General features: G+C 64.9%; 1 protein-coding gene across 1 annotated transcript; it reads left to right on the top strand.

The window, feature by feature from the left end:
* Positions 1-1532: 1532 nt before the first annotated feature.
* On the top strand, positions 1533-12289 carry CPZ (carboxypeptidase Z). Its single transcript, XM_040966154.1, has 10 exons — positions 1533-1605; positions 3718-4098; positions 4934-5146; positions 6322-6518; positions 6663-6824; positions 7213-7371; positions 8454-8589; positions 9767-9906; positions 11546-11645; positions 11973-12289. Exons 2-10 carry the CDS (start codon positions 3756-3758, stop codon positions 12287-12289), a joined length of 1767 nt encoding a protein of 588 aa, XP_040822088.1. The 5' UTR covers positions 1533-1605; positions 3718-3755.
* The last annotated feature ends 8022 nt before the right edge of the window (positions 12290-20311 follow it).

Genomic DNA, 20311 nt, shown 5'->3' with positions numbered 1-20311 from the left:
TGGCTCAGGGCCCCTTCCCCTGCCCTGTGAAGGCTGTGCCCACGGCTGAGAAGGACAGCAGCTGCCCAGGGAGGGGACCCTGAGCCCAGCGTGGGCCCCTCGGTGTGGCCGGTGCTGTGGCCCCACATCCTTGTGCTGATGGAAGGTGCCAGCACGAGGAGGACTCACCGATGTGCCTCCCCACGGGAGAGAGGAGCGAGGCGCGGAATCCCATCACTGGCTCACCCGTCAGACGGCCGCAATGGCAGGGCTGGCCTAGGCTGGCCTGGGCCCCATCCGGATCTCATGTGGGTGCAGGGCCACACACTTGAGCCTTCCTTCAGTGCTTTCCCAGAGGAATTAGCAGGGAGCTGCATCAGAAGTGGAGCAGCCAGGACTTTAACTGGAGCCCGTTTGGGATGCAGGCACTGCGGGAGGCAGTTTTACATGCAGCGCCACAGTGCCAGCCTCCAAGGAACTTTCTGGAAGAGCACAGGTACCTGCCAGGGGGGGTCTGGCCCTGCCTGTGTAGCACTGAAACCCTTCCTCCCTGCTCCGCCTTGCCGGTTCATGGGGCTCACCCTCTGGACTGTGGCCTTGTTTTAATTTTCAGACGTGACAGGGACAGGGCTCGCCATCCATGGTCACTTGTGCGGGGTGTTGGTGCAGTTGGAGCTGGCGTTGCATGTTCTGGTGTTCCCTCCACGGCTGGCCACAGCCAAGGATGAGGCGGGCTCAAGGCCACTTGGAACCTGCCGGGCGGCTGAAGGAGCCTGGAGACGCAGTCGGCCATTGCTCTCAGCTTCCGGTCCACCTTCCTGCCACGTCACCCAGTGCCCTACCTGTTCAGACAGGGCAGCTGGCCAGGACTGGCAGCAGGAGCTGATGCTCTCCACACTCCCAGACTCCCTTTGAGCCCGGTGCCCTCCCTGGTGCTGGCCAGGGAGTTGCCCGACAGCATACCCCACCACGGCCAGACGATGAGCTGCCGGCTCACTGCCCAGCTGGCCCACCTGACTGGCACTGGGCTCCCGGCTCAGCTGGGTGAGGTGCATGGATGTAGGGAGTGTCAGCCCCCCTTTCACCACTAGTTCCTCAGTCCCCAAGTCTGGCCCCTCCGTGACCCAGGCACCGGCATGAGAGCAGTGCCACGATGTCCCCAGAGTGCACACCCAGCTGGCCGGTGGACCGGTGGGCCGGCTGCCCCTTCCCTCCCTCCTCCCAGGGAGGCCCGGAGCCCGGTCATTTGGCCTGGCCCGCGCTCAGCCAGCCGGGGTCATTATGGGGCCGGGACCCCCCCACCCCGCCTCCACACCCACAGCCGTCCGGATTGGCAGCCAGCCGGGAGGTGGGCTGCGGGCGCGGGGAGGGCAGGCCACCGGCTTATCTGCTCCCGCCCCGCGCATCCTCCCGCCCGGGTTGCCCGCTGTAACCCGACTCCGCGCTGGGCCCGGGCCCCCCTGCGCGCGAGGGGCGGGCGCAAGAGCGAGCGCCCAGCCCGGCGAGTGCCACATCACTGCGCCCTCGGCGGCCGCCAGCCCACCATGCCGCCGCTGCTGCTCCTCGCTGTCCTGGCCGCCGCCGTCGCTGCCCAGCCTGAGTGCCAGCCGACCCGGGACCCTGCCGGTGAGACCCCTGCCCCGTGCCCACCGGGCTGGAACTTGCGGTGCGAGAGTGGTTCGTGACCCGCAGCGCGGCCAGGGTCTCTTCCCCCGGCAAGGGCTTGGGGGACCGGGAGGTCTCTGACACGCACGGAGCTGGGGTGGGGAGGTGGAGGCACAGGAGGGCTGGTCAGGTCAGGGGCCAATTGGTCTGCAGGAGGGGCAGCCCTGTGGCCAGGTCCCAGGGAACAGGTGCCAGGCCTTTCCAAGTGGAGAGGGCAGCCAGGTTCTGGTCCTTCTAGGAATGGGGAGGCCTTGGCAGCCACAAACCTCGGACTCCGCCCCCTGCCAGTCCGGGCTGGGAAGGACTGGTACCAGTCTGTGTCCACGTGAGCTCACCCCAGGGGGTCCCGGCAGCTGGGCCGCACCTCCGAGCTCCAGGCATTGGGGCTTGGCCCCCAGCCCCTAGGAAAGACAACCAGAGGCTGGGGGCGGGTCCCCCACAGCCGGCAGGAGTCAGACCCAGCCTCTCCCCGTCTGTGGACTCTGCCTACCGACGTGCCTAACTCTTCCCCTCCATCTCCCGCCTCGCCTGTGTGTGCACCCACACATGTGTGGGAGCTGCTGGAACTTGCACACGTCATGGACAGAAGCCGCTCGCCCTCTCCCTGCCCCTGCCCCTGCCTAGAACCGGCGGCCATGCCCCCTTCTCTGCAGGCCACTCCCTCGCCCAGCAGGTGGGCGCTGTCACTCACTGGCGCTGGGTCCTGCAGGGGCCCCAGTCAGCGTGCTCTAGATCAGATGCTCCCTGCTTTGTGCACTGTTCCCTCCTCGCTGATGGGGTAGAAGCTGACCACAGGCCGAGGTGGGCAGGGCCAGCAGCTGAGTCCAGGCCTCTATGCCCAGGGGCACAGAGCGAGCCTGCCCCCAGCAGACGACTCCTGGTCTTTGCAAGGGCCGGGGCTCTGGGTTCGAGCCCCGATGCCTCCTCTCTGCCGTGGGACGTTAGGCAATACCCTGACCTCTGGGCTCCCGCCGGCAGGAGGACGCCGCTGTGGACAGACCAAGGGGGCGTGAGGACGTGCTGCCACCTTGTGGCCGAGCGGTGGCAGCACGTGCCGAGTGCCAGGTGGAAGGGCACCGTCCGGGCGTCTGTCCCAGGAACCACCAGGAGCTGATTTACTGGGCACACACCTAACATTCAGAGACGCGACTTGTCAGGACGCCCGTGGGTGTGGGCTCTGCAAGCGCCAAGTGCAGGGTGGGCGCGTGGGGCTCATGCTGCCCCTCCCCCTGTACCTGTCCTGCCCCTGTGCCTGCATGACGTTAGGTCTTCCGGCTCTTCGGGAGGCCAATGCCCAGGGCTGAGGGGACTGGGGTGGGCGCCCTTCAGGGCACAGTCTACTGCGCAGCTGCTGTGTGCCTCTGCAAAGGTGCAGCACCTTCCCCAGACCCGCTGTGCTCCCCTCCCCCACCCAGACTCCACCACGGCCAGTGTGGCACACTGGGACTGTCCCCTTCTCCATCTCACACTGCCCAGGAGAGTGTGTGTGTCTGGGGATGCAGGGGACCCTGGTGGCTGGGGTCTCCCAGGGGTGTCAGCGAGGGTCCTGTGGTCCCAGGAGAGCAGGGCCTCTGCTGGGCGGGCAGCATGCGGAGTGGACACAGGCTTCCCAGGGCCGAGCCAGCACGTCTGTGCCAGGACGCAGCATCATTGGCAGCTGGTGTCTCCTCTCATGGGCGGTGTTCTGTGGCTGGGCCGTGTGCACGAGGGGGCACAGGCGTCCCCACGGGCGACCCGCAGGCAGCGTGAGCGGCTGCTGTGCTTCGGCCTGGAAGGGGCAGCTGCCCGGCCAGTGTCCCCAGCGAGCACCTCCTGAATGGCACTGTCTCCTCCCCAGGTGACTGCCGAGGGCCCCCGGCTGCACAAGGCGGTAAGTACCAGACCCTCCGGCTCTGAGAGCTGCAGAGCCCTGGCCCACCCTCAGGGCACTGGGACAGGAGCTCAGGGCTTCCAGAGCGGGCAGTGAGTCATAGGATTCTCAGACAGTTCGTGCCCACTGGCCCTGCCTCCCCTCTCTGCTGGACTGTGGGTGCCCCGGCCCTCGGAGTGACCACTGTCCCCTGCTGCCCCTAGCTGCCTGCGTGGACCTGCAGCTGCGCACCTGCGCTGACATGGCCTACAACCGCACAGCCTTCCCCAACGTGCTGGGCCACAGGTCGCGGGAGGCCGTGGAGGCCAGCCCCGAGTACGTCCTCCTGGGTGTCCTGCACCATCTGCTGGAGGGCCAGTGCAATCCCGACCTGCGGCTGCTGGGCTGCGCCGTGCTGGCCCCGCGCTGTGACAACAGCGGCAGCCGCACACCCAGGCCCTGCCGGCACACGTGCCAGGCCCTGCGGCAGGCCTGCCAGCCGGCCTTCGACGCCATCGACATGGCCTGGCCCTACTTCCTGGACTGCAGCCGCTACTTCGCAGGGGAAGAGGAGGGCTGCTATGACCCCCTCCAGCAGCTGCAGGGTAAGGAGTCCAAGCAGAGCTGCCATTGGCCAGGCAGGGGGTGGAGCTGAGTGGAAGCCACACCCACACGGCCCTGGCCGGTGGTGCCAAGCAGAAAACCCTGCCCATGTGGCCCTGATGGGGCAGGATCTCTCAGTGGGCTGCCTGGGCTCAGGACAGGGCCAGGGTGGACCCACGATGTGGCTGGGCCTGAGGACCATTTGAGGGGTTGGGCATGGCGGACGCCCCGTGGAGGGCTACTTGTGAGTCCCTGGTCTCGGGGTTGTCCCGTGATGAACTTGGCCTCCTCTGATGGACTAGGCAGGCACAGGGCCCTGTGAGCCCCTGGTCTTGGCGCTGTGCCGAAGGGCCATGCTGGAAGGGGGGCCTGAGTCCTCGCCGCCCCGAGGATGCTGCTCATTCCGGCCATGAGGGGAAGGCTATCGCCCACGGGGACTTCCCGGGTGGCAGCCACGGTCAGCACATGCAGCTCGAGGGACATGGCCAGCGGGATGGAGGCCCCGAGTTCCCATGGCGCCTCACTGGCATGAATTTAAGCTAAGGCGGCACCTGCTGCTGGGTGTGACATTGCAGTAGTGTGGAGCTCAGCTCCCTGCCTTGTGCCTGGGGATCCTGGGGCCTTGGGGCCGGAGTGCACTGGCCAGTCGCTGGGTCACTGGGGACCCTGTCGCTGTGGGACCCGGGCATGCACAGTGGCCTCTGTCAGCACGTGGGGAGTGAGGGCTGACCCCAGCTCTCTCAGAGCCCCAGGCCACCCCGAGAGAGGAGCTGCCCGGTCCACAGGGCAGCGGGAGGCCCCAAGCCCCTGCTGAAGCCAGCTCCCCCTCTTCCTCAGAAGGCTTGGAGCTGGAGGAGGTGCCACCCCCGGGCCTGCCACCCAACTTCATCCGCTTCGCACACCATTCCTACTCACAGATGGTGCGGGTACTGCGGCGGACAGCAGCCCGCTGCGCCCACGTGGCCAGGACCTACAGCATTGGGCGCAGCTTTGAGGGCAGGGACCTGCTGGTCATCGAGCTGTCGGCGCGCCCGGGCCAGCATGAGCTCAGTAAGAGGGCTTGGTGGGAAGGCCCTTTGCCTCTGGGGAAAGAGCTGGGGCTGGGGGAGCCGGGGCTGGAACACAGCGGCCTCAGGGGACGCTGTGTGGGGCACTTGCCCCGATGCCGTCTCATCCACCCTCAGACCTAACAGCTTTTGCTATGAACAAAACACCAAGCTCTGAAGTCCCACACCAAGAGTGCACCTCGTGGCCAGCACATCACGCCAGCTCAAAAGCAGGTGTAGGCGGTGTGGACATCACGAGCCCCACAGAGAAAGTAGCTCCCAGCAGAGGTCAGGGGGCATCTGGTGTGTCCAGGACGCAACCCGAGGTCCTGAGGCTTGGGGCTGAAGGCCAGAGCCCCCCTGCATTGGCATCTTGTGGGAGATGGGCAGCCTTCTGATGGGTGACGTCGGGGACATGATGTCACTCTCACAGCCAGAGGTCGCTGGACCACACATTGTTGGTCAGGGGAGAGAATTCCTACAAGGGCAACATGTGGTCCCACAGGCAGCAAGCAGCCAGGCTGGGGCACTTTCTACAGAATCCATCCATCTAACCACCAGTCAACCCACCACCCATCCACCCACCTACCGATATATTCATTCATTGTCCATCCACCCACCAACCCACCCATCCATCCATCCACCTATCCATCCACTCATTCATTCATCCACCAACCCACCCATCCATCCATCCACCCATCCACTCATTCATCCACCCACCCATCCATCCATCCATCCACCCATCCATCCACTCATTCATTCATCCACTCACCCATCCATCCACTCATTCATTCATCCACCCATCCATCTGCCCACTAATCTCTGTGCCCATCCACTGATCCTTTCTCCTTCCCTCCCTCCTTCCCTCCCTCCTTCCCTGTCTCTCTCCCTCCTTCCCTCCTTTCTTCCTTCACTCACCCTCCAATACACGCACTGAGGGCCACCGCCTTCCCACTGACATGTTACACAAATGTGAGGCATGGCCCATTAAATTGCTATGGATCAAAGATGGTGTGGGCAGCCGAGCCCTCTGTGCCACTCACAAGTGCCTTTGGTCGGCCGTGCTGGAGTCCACAGCTGGGTGTTAGCGATGAGCTGGACTGGCCCTTGCTGTGCTCAGAGTGAGCAGCCAGGCCGGCACGGGCGGTCAGCCTGGCTGCGTCCCTGCCCCTCCTGCAGTGGAGCCCGAGGTCAAGCTCATTGGCAACATTCATGGCAATGAAGTGGCCGGCCGCGAGCTGCTGCTCTACCTGGCTCAGTACCTGTGTGGCGAGTACCTGCTGGGCAACCCCCGTGTGCAGCGTCTGCTCAATTCCACCCGCATCCATCTGCTGCCCTCCATGAACCCTGACGGCTACGAGGTGGCGGCTGCTGAGGTGGGGGCTCGGGGTGGGCACTGCACCAGCCAGGGCCTGCTGGGGGAAAGGAAGGCCTTGGGGGCACGGCCCGGAGCAGCAACCGACGACTGTGGCCGGCCTAACCTTGATCAGGAAGAGTCATGGTGAGGCCTCTGCCACCAGGGTGCTGGCTACAATGGCTGGACCAGTGGGCGGCAGAACGCACAGAACCTTGACTTGAACCGCAACTTCCCAGACCTCACGTCTGAGTTCTACCGGCTGGCAGCAGCCCGCGGCGTGCGCAGCGGTCCCCTCCCCATCCCACAACACTACTGGTGGGGTAAGGTAGGCGTGGGGTGCAGCCCCTCCACGGGGCTCCCGGCGTTCCAGGACCCTCAGCTGCCCAAGCCTTGGGCTTCGGTCTGTAAGATGGGGCCTTGTGGGATCCTCGGGCTGGTTCTTCCCACCTGCCTTAGCAGGTGCCCCAGGCCCTCCCAGGCCTGAGCCGGCCAGGGGCTGTGTGCTCAGGAGCCGGCCTTCCATCCGTCACCCACCAATACATTCATCCGTCATCCATTCACCCCATGGGCACCTGCAGCCGTGCCCAAGCCCCAAGGAACCCCCGGCCCCCGGTCGAGGGTAGGTAGGCACATGGCCCTTGCCCAAGGGCCCAAGGCAAGGAGGGGCATTCCTGGTGGGCATGCGCACCTGAGGGAGGCCTGGTCCCCGGCAGGTGGCCCCCGAGACCAAGGCAATAATGAAGTGGATGAAGACGGCCCCATTCATGCTGTCGGCCAGCCTGCACGGGGGCGACCTGGTGGTGTCCTACCCTTTTGATCTGTCCAAGCACCCAGAGGAGGAAAAGATGTTCTCTCCCACGCCAGACGAGAAGGTGGGTGTGTGGGGGCACAGGGAGGGGCACTGCCCTGCTGGTCTGTCCGGGCTCCGGGCTGCTCCTCGCCCAGGGCAGGTCCAGCTTCTCCGGGAGTGCCCGACGGCTCTAACCCACCTCCCACGGTCTCCCTCCTGGGCAGCAGGCCGGGGACCCTGCTGGGCAGCAGGCCGGGGACCCTGCTGGGCAGCAGACCGGGGACCCTCCTGGGCAGCAGGCCGGGGACCCTCGGGCCGAGGAGGGCGCAGTGGCCCGCGCCGCCGGCAGAGGGCAGCGGTGTCGCGTGCGTGGCGCCTGCGGGTTCAGCCCGTGTCCGGGGGGGACCCCTGCGTGGACCCCTGCGTGTGGACGTCGGCGGGAGGAGGCAGGGAGGCAGCCTTTCCCTGCTTGCGGCCAGCGAGGGATGACCGTGGGACCCTCGCCTGTCCCCACGTGTCCCTTAGCTAACCTGTTATCCTAAGCACAGGGGACGCGCGGGTGTGGCAGCGGAAGGCGCCTGGCGTGATGATGGGGCTCCCGTTGGCCCCTCCAGCTCACCAATCGCTCCTCATCTTCGTCCTCCCCTCTCCCTCCTCCCGCTCACTCACCCCTCCCTTCGCTCACACCCTGCATCTCGCACTGAGGGGCTCGCGTTCCTTCCACCATGCTGCAGCACCTGGACCCGTGGGGAGCCTGCGGAGAGCTGCCCTACCCCGCGGAGCCAGGGGAGGGGCTGCGCCCCAGGGTCCCGGAGATGGGTGGGCCATGGACCCCTGCAGTGGAGACCTGTGGTGGTGGGTGGGGCTGGGGTTTCCTGTGGGGAAGGGAGAGCTGTTGGGGTTGTCCTTAGCTGAGGCCCACTGTGGGAACAAAGCTTCCTGGAGGTGCGGCTCGGCTGCCCCATGTGGACACCCTTGCCCAGCTCTCCGAGCCCTCCTCCAAGCCCACAGGGGCAGTTAGGTCACAGCCCCCAGCCCAGCAGGTGCACAGGGCACCTGTGCTGGCCCCCTGCCCTGCCTGTGACCTCACCCTGCAGCCCCTCTGCACAGGCCTCCCTCCCCTCCGGCTCCGGCCCTACAGGGAAACCGTCTCATGCTTTGCAGATGTTTAAGCTGCTGGCCCGAGCCTACGCCGACGCCCACCCCATGATGATGGACAGGTCGGAGCACAGGTGTGGGGGCAACTTCCTGTCGAGGGGGAGCATCATCAACGGGGCCGACTGGTACAGCTTCGCGGGAGGTGCGGCCCTGGTGGGGTGCCACAGGCCCTCCCTCCCTGGCCGCTGCCCGGTGCTCTCCTGGGAGGGGTCCCTGGCCTGGGTGTGCCCGATCTGGCTGAGGTGGCTCGCTTCACTGAGATGGGAGAGGACTCTGTGGTTTATTCTCAGAACCACCAACTCCCCACCCACCTGTGACCCCTCACCCCTAACCCTGCCCACCTGCTACCCCTCACTCCGCAACCTGTCACTCACCCCACCCACCTGACACTCACCCCTAACCCTGCCCACCTGCTACCCCTCACTCCTCACCCTGCACACCTGTCACTCACCTTGCCCACCTGTCACCCCACCAATCTGTCACTCCACACCCCACTCACCTGTCACTCACCCCTCACCCCACCCACTGTCACTGACCCCGCCCACCTGTTACTCACCCCTTCACCCCGCCCACCTGTCACTCACCTCACCCCGCCCACCTGACACTGACCTCGCCCACCTGTTACTCACCCCTCATTCCACCCACCTGTCACTCACCTCGCCCCGCCCACCTGTCACTGACCCTGCCCACCTGTCACACTGTAGTTCTACCTGCCCGTGCACATGGCCTAGTGTTCCCTTCTGCATGACTCAGGGTCTTCTTGCTGTTCCCGGGGGGCAGGAGGCTCCTGGCTCTCCCTGGTCCTGGAGTGCAGCTACTCTGACCCCAGTGGGGTCCCAGCCCCGGCCGTGGGTCTGTGGGGCTCACAGGCGCTGAGCTGAGCGAGGTCCCCAGCGGAAGCTTGGGGGCTGGTGGGCAGGGCCAGCACCCAAACCCGGGAGGTGGCTGTGCCAGGGGACAGTGACCGTCATGGCGGGGACATCAGGGCTCAGGGAGCAGGTGCAGCGATGCTGGGAGGCAGGCCAGCCGGGGCCTCCCTCAGACACTGGCCATGGCATCCCAGGGCTGGGCTCATGTGGTGCCACCCAGGCCCACTGCCCCAGGAACACTGGGTCCTCTGGCCTGGTCGGGGGAGACAGCAGGCGTGGGGCTCCATGGTGGGGCCTCGGGAGGCTGGGGACCTCAGCCACCACCCCATGTTAGCCCTGTGCCATTCCCCTACCCCCAGTCCCCTGGGCCGGTTGTCCCCTGCCGCCCTGTGCCGGCTCCCCATCCCCTGGGCGGGCTGTCCCCCAACGCTGTGCCGCCCCACCCCCCAGGCATGTCCGACTTCAACTACCTGTACAGCAACTGCTTTGAGATCACGGTGGAGCTGGGCTGCGTCAAGTTCCCACCGGAGGAGGCCCTCTACCCACTGTGGCAGCAGAACAAGGAGCCTCTGCTGAGCTTCCTGGAGATGGTGAGCTGGGTCGGGAGCCGGGCGCCTCCTGCAGGGTGAGCTGGGTCGGGAGCCGGGCGCCTCCTGCAGGGTGAGCTGGGTCGGGAGCCCGGGGCGCCTCCTGCAGGGTGGGGTGGGTCGGGAGCCCGGGGCGCCTCCTGCAGGGTGAGCTGGGTCGGGAGCCGGGCGCCTCCTGCAGGGTGGGGTGGAGGGGCAGTGCTGGGCAGACCTGGGGACATGGGGTGGCATTCTGAGGGGCCCATAGGGTCAGAGGTGGAAGAGGCCCTGGATTCATGCAGACCTTACCTGCCCCCCCTCCGTGTTTCCAAGATACAGGAGCCGCAGGGGATCAGGGCTGGTTGGGGGCAGGAGACGAGGGGCTGACCTGACCAGGGTAGATGACCCAACAGCCTCTTAGAACCCAAGCCCTGCCTGCCTGTCTCCATGGGCTCGCTGCCTTCTAGAATGTTCAGGAACTTTCCCAGGGAAGAGCCAGAGAGCGCTGTCCTGAGCAGCGTCCTGGAAGGCCAGCGGCAGAGTCAGCGTGGCTGTCTGGGCCTGTGTGTGCGCGTGTGTGTGTGTGTGTGCATGTGTGTGTGTGTGCGTGTGTGTGTGGTGTTTTCCAGCTGTCTGTCTGGTGGCGAGGGTTTTAAGGTGGCTTGGGTGCAGCTACAGCTCTGTGGATATTGTTCACGGAGATTTTATGGCTGCTGCCGAGACGGCCCCGCCCCCGGCCCCGGGGTGCTGGGCGATGCCCCCTGATAAGGCCTCGGCTGTCGGGGCCAATGGAGGCGTCTGCCCTGGTGACGCTGACCAGGCTCCCGCGGGTGTCACAGGCGGGGCGGCTGGCTCCTGCCCTGGCCCACCCCGAAGCCTCCGCACAGAGGGGACAGAGGACCGGCAAGTGCCTCCCGTGTGTGTCTGGGAGCGCAGCCGCGGGGTTGGTGTGGAGGGACCCTGGGCCGTCCGGAGGAGGGTGGGCTGAGTCTTGCAGGGCTGGAAGGAGGTGGCGAGGGGGTGAGGAGGAGCCACTGGGGGACTGGCTGCCCGGGCCCCGTTGCCCCCGCCTGGGGAAGCCTCGGTTCAGTCCCCATCCTGCCCGACTCAGACTACAGGGCAGTGTCTCAGGGAGGGCTCAGCGCTCCCTGGCAGCTTTGCCATGGTGGCTTCACCCACTGTGTCCATTTGTGTCCCACACCCCAGTATCGACAGGGGCAACTTGCAGGGGCGGCGTCCCCTACCCAGGGCTCCTAGTCTCCTCAGACCATGCAGTCCAGGAATGGAGCAAGGCAGGTCGGGCTGGCCACTGTCTTCTTCAGACTGTGGCTGGAGCAGGTGTTTCTGCCAGGGGCTGTCTCTTTGGGGGTGCAGGGACTGTAAGGCACAGGCTGAGGGGCTAGGTTGGACCCTCTCCCCCACACGCAGGGAACCTGGGGAGGGCTGTCGCCCAGTCTGAACCCTCCCTGTTACTGAGTCCACCCTCTGCTCGGGAAGCTGCAGGTCCCTGGAGCTCAGCTAGCGGGGACGTGGCCGCGCGTGGGGTCAGCAGGCAGGCCCCTGCATCCCTGCTCATCGGGTGGCTGGGGAATAAGTGCCTGGAGCAGGGCCAGGAGAGCTGGGCGGCCGGTGCCAGCTCCTTGGCCTCTCCTGGCCTCTGCAGGCACACCGAGGCATCAAGGGTGTGGTGACAGACAAGTTTGGCCAGCCCATCAGGAACGCCCGGATCTCTGTCAAGGGCATCCGCCATGACATCCTGACAGGTGGGACAGGCCGCGTCTGCGGGGGCAGGGCTGGTGCTGCTGCGGGAGACGCTGTGGCTGCGTCCAGCCACGAGCCTGCGGCACTGCGGCCCAGGCCCTGCCGTGGGCTCCTGGGGACATGTCCTGTTCCCAGGCTCTGGGGGAGCAGCCCCCTCCTCCTGGAGCCCCCTTGTCCTATTCCTCAGGGATGAGGTGGCTCAGAGTGGGGGATAGGGGTTGGGCAGGTTGGTGGGATCTCCTGAGGCAGGGCTCTGAGGCGTGTGTAGGAGTCCGCCGGGGAGAAGAGGTGGGCACTCTGGAGCTGCCCGGCTGCTCTGTCGCCCACAGCTGCCGACGGCGACTACTGGAGACTGCTGCCACCGGGCACCCACATTGTCATCGCTCAGGCCCCGGGCTATTCGAAGGTCATCAAGAGAGTGACCATTCCGCTGCGTATGAGGAAGGCTGGCCGTGTGGACTTCATCCTGCAGCCGCTGGGCGGGCAGGCCAAGAAGGGGCCCCCTGGGCCACGGCGCTCAGGGCCAGAGCCCAGCCTCGAGCCCCCCGGGGCACGCAGGCAGCCCTCGGCCAACGGCAAGCCCTGGTGGTGGTCATATTTTGCGTCCCTGAGCCCCCACAGGCCGCGCTGGCTGCTGAAGTACTAGGGCGTCGCCGGTGGCACCCGTTGCCTGGCGGGTGTCCTGGGCTGTCAGGGCCAATTAAAATGTTTGCAGGCACCTTCTGTTGAGTGGGCTCTTGTGTAACGCAGCTGCTGGGAGGCAGGGGTAGCCTGGACCCCGGGGAGACCACCCCAGGGTCCTGCCAGGGCCAGTCGCTGCGTGGGCACTGAGACCTCTGGAGTACTGGTTCTCACACACCATGAGGCTGTGAACCCATTTCACAGATGAGAAAGCCTGGGCTGTGTCCTCAGCCCAGGCACAGTGGCGGCTCGTGCTGGCCCCTGAGAGCACATACTGAAAGTGACCATGGGGGTACAGACGCTGCAGACGCCAGGATAGCCAGGCACGATCGGCTTGGTTGTGGCTGAGGGCAGTGTCCCCCCAGCTGGCAGACCGCGCAAGTTTTCTCAGGGACCCAGCGCACTGGACCACAGGTGGGTAATACAAGGCCTGGGCAGAGAGAAGCCTGGTCGGCATTGTAGCGTGGAGAGTTAACTTGCCACCTGTGGCGCCTGCATCGCACAGTGGGTACTGGGTCAAGTCCTGGCTGCTCCGCTCTGAATCCAGCTCCCTGTAATGCGCCTGGGAGGCAGTGGAGGACGGTGCCAGTGCTTGGCCTCTGGACCCGTGTGGGAGACCCGGAAGAAGCTCTTGGCTGCAGATCCGCTCAGCTCTGACCATTCTGGCCACCTGGGGAGTGAACCGGTGGATGGAAGAGCTCTCTCCCTCTCTCTGTAAATTTCCCTTTTGTATTTTTTAATAGCTCAATATTGCACTTTAAAAAAAGATCTATTTATTTTAATTGAAAAGCAGATGGACAGAGAGGAGGAGAGACAGAGAGGAAGATCTTCCATCCGAAGACTCGCTCCCCAAGTGGCCGCAACGGCCGGTGCTGCGCCGATCTGAAGCCAAGAGCCAGAAACTTTTTTTCCGGGTCTCCCACACAGGTGCAGGGTCCCAAGACTTTGGGCCATCCTCGACTACTTTCCCAGGCCACAGGCAGGGAGCTGGATGGGAAGTGAAACAGCTGGGATTAGAACCGGCGCCCATATGGGATCCTGGCGCATTCAAGGTTAGCACCTAACCATTACACTCTCTGCTGTGGTACAGAAAGTGAGGGGGGAGAGGTGGGACGGAAGCGGGTAGGCAGAGGGTGCTGGTCACTCCTGCTCTGTGGGATGGACAGGGAGGGGAGGACATGACCTTGACCCTGGCGCTCAGCCCTGCTTGAGAGTCCTCCCCGCGGTGGCTGTGTGAGTGCCCTGGGCAGACAGAGCCCGCGGCTGCCGTGTCTGCTCAGTGTCCGGCGCCCTTCCCGCAGGGGGACCGCGGCCAGGCCGCTTGGGAGCAGTCCACGTCCTGGCAGACCTAAGCCATAAACCTCGGGCAGATGGTTTTATGAGACTCATTTCTTGCCTTCCATTTTCATATCCAAATCTAATCTGCGAACCTGCTCCCTTCTAACTCACATATTATGGGGCTTTCATCAATAATAATATACGATCAATTACCCAAATGTAATTGATTAGTTAAGGGAAGCTGGCCTGCTTGTCCACGGGCCGGTGGCCTCTCTACCTTTTAGCTGAGATTCAATTTATCTGAAATTGACTAATGTCAGCCCCAGGAGCCACACGGGCACTACCTTCCCGGTCTCCTAGGTGACACGGTCCCTGGCGCGATAAGCTGCCTGTGGGGTGGGTTAGGCACCGAAATTGCCCCAATCTGGCCATGCAGGCCTTCTCATGTCACCGTGAGCCGAGTAAATCCGCTCTCGCTGGGCCTGGGGGCTGGGCCCCGCCTGTACTTCTCTTGCTTGGGGAGGGGTGGCCTGGGGCTCGGGCAGGAGGAGGCTGCGGGGAGCTGCGTTTCCTCCAGGCCAGCACTCCCGTAGAACATAGAGAGGACGTGGGGGTGCTCGTGGGCGTTTGGATACTTAGCACACCCAAACCCCACACTGGATCCCTGGGCTTTTCTCCGATGTTGGCTTGGGCACTGCCACCCTGGGAGGCAGCAGGTGGTGGCTCAAGCCCTGGGCCCTGCCGCCTAGTGGGGACCCGAGGGAGTGCAGAGCTCCTGGCTCCTGCCTGCACTGCCTGCCTGCACTGCCTGCCTGCCTGCCTGCCTGCCTGCCTGCACTGCCTGCCTGCCTGCACTGCCTGCCTGCCTGCACTGCCTGCCTGCCTGCCTGCCTGCACTGCCTGCCTGCCTGCACTGCCTGCCTGTCTGCCTGCCTGCACTGCCTGCCTGCCTGCACTGCCTGCCTGCCTGCCTGCACTGCCTGCCCGCCTGCCTGCCTGCCTGCATTGCCTGCCTGCCTGCACTGCCTGCACTGCCTGCCCGCCTGCCTGCCTGCCTGCACTGCCTGCCTGCCTGCACTGCCTGCCTGTCTGTCTGCCTGCCTGCACTGCCTGCCTGCACTGCCTGCCTGCCTGCCTGCACTGCCTGCCTGCACTGCCTGCCTGCCTGCCTGCCTGCCTGCACTGGCTGTTGGGAGCAAGGTGGGTGGGAGAACTCTCCTGTGTGCCTTCCAAACCACTGAGACACAAACGGGGCCGCCTGTGCCTTCTTGGGTGGCACTGGCATGGCAAATCCAGTCCTCCTTTCCTCGGATGGCAGCTGAGACCTCCTTAAACCCTGTGAGGGCACGAGAGGGTCACCCAGTGGGCAGCGGCCTGTCTGCTGGCGGCAGGGGATGCCATGAGGAAGGGTCCCACTGGCTCATGGGCTCCTGCCTTGTCGGTAGAAGGCAGAGAATTCGGGGTCGGTTCCAAGGAGGGGCCCCGCCACATCCAACCACAGCTCAGGGTGAGGACCCTGGCCGGTGGGGGCTTCCTTCCACACATGGTGGAGGGGGCCCTGTCCCGGTGAGCTTCCTGGCACAGGTGATCAGGAGCTGTCCCTCTGGAATCGGAGGCAGCTGACTCATCCCAGGTACATGTACACACGGAAACATTCGTACATCATGTGCTGACACACGACTCATCATACACACGTGTGTTCATCGACATGTGGATCCTGCACATATACATAACCTTATATATATGTGTCTACACACATGAGCTCTCACACAGACTGCACACCTGCACACGTGTACACACAGTTCACACACTGCACACCCACACACGTGTGCACACACAGTTCACACACTGCACACCTACACACGTGTACACACAGTTCACACACTGCACACCCACACACGTGTGCACACACAGTTCACAGACACACTGCACACATACACACATGTACACACACAGTTCACACACTGCACACCTACACACGTGTACACACAGTTCACACACTGCACACCCACACATGTGTGCACACACAGTTCACAGTTCACACACACTGCACACCCACACACGTGTACACACAGTTCACACACTGCAACCCACACACGTGTGCACACACAGTTCACACACACTGCACACCTACACACGTGTACACACAGTTCACACACTGCACACCCACACATGTGTGCACACGCACACACTGCACACCTACACACGTGTACACACAGTTCACACACTGCACACCCACACACGTGTGCACACACAGTTCACACACACTGCACACCCACACACATGTACACACCACACGCCTGCTAACATGTCAGCCCATGCCTTCACATGTAGAAACAATGTGCCTTTGGCATACTCGTGTGCGCACACATGCAGAGTCGCATGCCCTGCACATCTGCATGCAGTCTTGCTGTGCATGAACACACTCCTTGCACACAGGCAGACCCCTCACACTCACGCACATGCCTCTGTGGCCCAGGACATGCTGGCAGCCCCAGTCCACTTTCCAAGGCCTGGAGCCCTGACGCACAGCAGCTGCAGGAGCCATGGTCAGCCAGCCCAGCCCTTTCCGCATCTGCTCGGGAGCCGAGGAGCTGGGGACTGTACCCCCAACCCCGCTCTGCATCCCCACCCCCCCGACAGCCCCCACGGGATGGGGGCAGTCCTTCCCTCCTCACCCAGGGGTGGCCGTGCCCACCTTCCCAGGCTGTGTGTGCTCGGTGCACGTGTGAGACGTGTGGGTGCACTGGCACTCGGGACCCAGCCACCCAGGGGAAGGGACTCCCAGCCCCTGCCCAGGCCTGCACCTGGCCCACCTGGTCCCACCTGCAGCTCCGTCCCCAGGTGTCTGGCTTTGGGTCTGCCCTGCGAGGCAGGGGCGTGTGGGGGCATCCTGTGTATGCGTTTGCAGGTGTCGCCAGAGGCCCTGGGAGACCACAGCCCGGCAAATCCCAGCGTGACCGGCTGCTGACCCTGCTGCGGCTCCACAGAGCTGACGGCGTCCGCCTGACCCCATGCAACCCTCCAGGGGCTGGCCAGCCCGTGCTGTTCGTGGTGCTCTGGCCAGCCAGGCACTGGTCTCCACAGGGATAGGGTGCTGGAGGTTCTGCAAGGAGCTGAGGGTGGGAGCAGGGCTGGGCGTGCAGGCATGTGGGGAGCTGGAGGGCAGACATGCAGGCACAGAGAGGGGCCTGCTGGCTCCTCAACTTGGTCCCCAGATTGGCCATGGAACTGTGTCCAGCGCTACAGAGGCCGGGGGGCTGGGCCCGGGTGTGGGCATGTGTGGCCTCTGAGGCTGGTGGGGGCAGATGGCCCACCCCTCTCACCAGGCTGTCAGTCATGCAAGGCCTGCCCCTTCCAGGATGGACCGCTCCTTGCAAACTATTATACCTGCCAGGCTGTAGTCAGAGCTTGGGGGTTAGGACTTTAGCTGGGGCTTGGAGCTATGTGGGGGGATATCAAGGCAACCCTTGACCACAAGACCCCCAGACACCTTGGGGTGCTGGCCTGTCTGCACGTCCCAGCCTTAGGAGGATGGTGGGAGTGAGGTCCCTACTGAGCCGGACACCGGTGGGCAGAGAACTGGGCTGAGGAGTCGGCGTTCCGGCCCCGCGGGGGTGGGCGCTGGCCGGGGAAGGGGGGCCCTTTCTCCCCTCGGAGGCGCTAGGCCGGCGGAGTGCCTGGCGCTCAATGGGGCGGCCATAATTTGTTTGCTTTGCAATTCTCTCCCCTCAGTGGAGACAAATTGATTTATCTGTGGAAATGGCTGCTGCTGGGGTTGGCAGGCCGGCACAGATGGAGGGTGAGGCTCTGTGGTGGCCGTGGCTTCCAGCGTGGGCTCACTTTCTGTGTCCCCCGCCCGAGAGGGGGCCCGGGGGAACACACAGGGGCTGGCCTCACCGGGGCTGCACCCCAAGAGCTCAGCTGTGCTGAGGCAGGCCGCCATGGCTGCGGGGCGCCCGCTCACGCCCTTCCAGGAGGCACTGGTGAGGCTGCATCCCCCGTGGGTGTCCCTGCCCACGCACACCCCGGCAGGCGGCAGTGACAGCTCCTGGGCTTGGGGCCCTGCCAGCCCGTAGGAGAGCCGGGCTGGCTTCAGAGCTTCTGGCTTCGGCCCGGCCCAGTCCTGAGCGACAGGGTGTGAGCCAGCTGGCAGAGCTCTCTGTGCCTCAAAGTTTTGCCCTTTCAAACAAAGGGAAAATGTTGAAGGATGCGGCCAGGGAGGGGCTGGGCCCTTGCAGGTCCTACGGCCCCAGGGTGGACGCGTGAGTCCCCACACACCACGGCCCACAGAGGGTTCTGACAGTATCTACGGCCTGCACTTGGGTCTGCCATGGCCTCCTGCCCCCAGCTGACCCTCGGCCCCGGGGACTTTCCTCCTGAATTCACCGGTTGGTTCCCTCCCTTCACCCCGCCGGGCGGGACCCCATGTGGGGACACCACAGCCCTGGGCTCCTGGCTGGCCGGGGCTGAGTCAGGGGAGGCAGCCCCGGAGGCTGCCAGGAGAAGTGACAGAGAGGCCAGGGGTCGAGCAGCGTGACCAGCATGTCAGGATTAACGTGCAAGACAAACAGAGCCCCAGGGCACTGCACAGACGCCCTGGTCGGGTCAGAGGGCTGTGGGCGAGGTGCAAAGAGGGGTGGAGAGGGAGTGGGGTCAGCCTTCGGTGGCCCTGGGGCGCAGGCAGCCGGGACTCCAAAAGGCCTGGACCGTGGGCTGTGGCCGTTTGCTCTTGGCTGCCCGAGCACATCAGCGTCAGCCCCTGGCCCGGGCCCCCGGGGCTTCACTCCCGCCAGGCCGGCTCCAGATGCCCCCACCTGCCGTGGGGCCGGGGGAGGCCGAGGGGCAGGAGGCTCGGAGCCCACGGCCACGCCCTGGACAGTGGCTGCAGCCCAGCGTGGGGAGCCCTGTCTGGGTTGGGGACAGGGTGGCCCCCTGGGCAGGTCGGGATGAGAAGTGCTGCGACGGGAGTCCTGCAGACACAAATGAGGGAGTGAGGCTCCCATGCCGGGCAGGACCTCCCAGGAGCGCTCCCTGGGGAGGGGACGCCATGGACACTCCTTGAAGGAGCGGCCAGGAAGGGCAGAGGAAGCGTCAATGGCCCCGTCTCAGGCTGCTGCGAGGGACGGAGTGTAAGGGCCCAGGAACCCTTGGCATGTGTGGGGCTTATCTGGATCGTCCTTGGTACCCTTGCCACCTAAAGGCCCTGACAAGTCCTGTAACAGAGAGCCTGCCTTGCCAAACAGGGGTGTCCCACGGCTCCACCGAGTCCTTTTCACAGCACCTGGGGGAGCCAGGAGTGGGTGCCAGTAGTGTGGGCATGGGGTGGGGTGGTGACCACCCAGCACCCAGCTCCTGCCTATGGGGGTGGGAGTGGCCAGGACTGAGGGCCCCAGGCCTGCTCCAGGTGAGGGTCCACGGCCGTCCCAGGGTCTGGGTCCTCGGAGGCACCCAGGAGAGTTAGGGAAGGGGACATGAGGGCTATGGCCGGCCACGGTGAGCTGAGAGCCAGTGTGGTCTTGTACTCTATCAGACTGCCCACGCGTTGCCCACGCCCTGGCCCTGTGCCACGTCAAACCAACCTCCCGCTTGCCGACCAGAACAGAACACGTACCCAAATCAGAAGTAGACACCACCTTGGGCTCCACACTGCCCCGAGGGCGGCACCCACAGGCAGAGCCACAAATAAGCCCCAGCTTGTGGCAGGGCCAGGGCCACAGGGGTGCCCATCCCTTCCCAGGCAGGTGGCTGGGAGGGCTGCTATGTCCCCCACCCAGCTGGCCACCCTGAGAGTGCCAGCCCAGAGCCTGTAGGCTGCAGGGAGTGGGCCAGCCCATCCTGGGATGCTGGTGGGGGCTGAGGTTTCCTTCCTTCACCCAGGGCCCCAGGCTGCCGGATGCAGAAGCAGTAGGGGTGCCTGCCCTGGTCCCCCATAGGTGCTGGGGCGAGGAAGAGGGGGTGAGCCTACACACCCATCCTTCAGAGTCCCACACAGACGCCATCTCCAGCCCTGCCTCAGCCTGTGTAGCCATGGCTAGCGTGCAAGCCTGTGACTCCCTCCCCTCCCACCCAGGAGGAGACGGCGCAGGCAGCCCCTGCTCTGCCTACGCACCTGCCAGGGTGGCCCAGTCAGCGGCATATCCCCCCCGACGGCGGCGCCCCTGGCAGGCCAACGGCCTGGTGACTGTTAATGGGGTGGATTTATGGGCACTCAGGAAAGATTGATGGGAGAGCCGGGGTCAGCACGGACTTGCCTGCTGTGACCGCGCGGTCCGGGAAGTGCCCTGGGCTAGTACTTTGCGGGGAGCTGGTGGGCAGGACTGGGAGGGAGCAGGGGGCCCGGGCTCCTGGCCTCTTGCTGTTACAGCAGGGTCCAGCCTTGTTCACCTACACAGCAGCGAGCGGTCAAGGTCCCAGCTGCCCCAGGAGGCTGTGGTTGTGCTGTGAGGACAATTCCTTCAACACAGACCGCCAGTGTGTGTGTTGCGTGTGCATGTGAGCGCAGGCTGACGTGCCCCCAGAGCCGTGAAATGCCGAGTTGCATACTCAGACCCTCTCTCGTCTGCACCATGCCCCGGCACTCACAGCAGCCGGTCAGGCCAAGAGGGGCCACGTGGCACAGCTGAGGCTCCGCAGGACACAGCCCCTGCCCGCCGGGCCGTGGGGGGCTCCAGCTGGAGCGAGCCCGAGCAGACGTCAGGGCTGGGTG

The sequence above is a fragment of the Ochotona curzoniae genome, unplaced genomic scaffold (genome assembly GCF_017591425.1).
Source record: "Ochotona curzoniae isolate NIBS_2020 unplaced genomic scaffold, NIBS_Ocur_1.0 scaffold_4505, whole genome shotgun sequence".
Classification (NCBI taxonomy): Eukaryota; Metazoa; Chordata; class Mammalia; order Lagomorpha; family Ochotonidae; genus Ochotona; species Ochotona curzoniae.
This window is presented reverse-complemented; position numbering and strand designations above follow the sequence as displayed.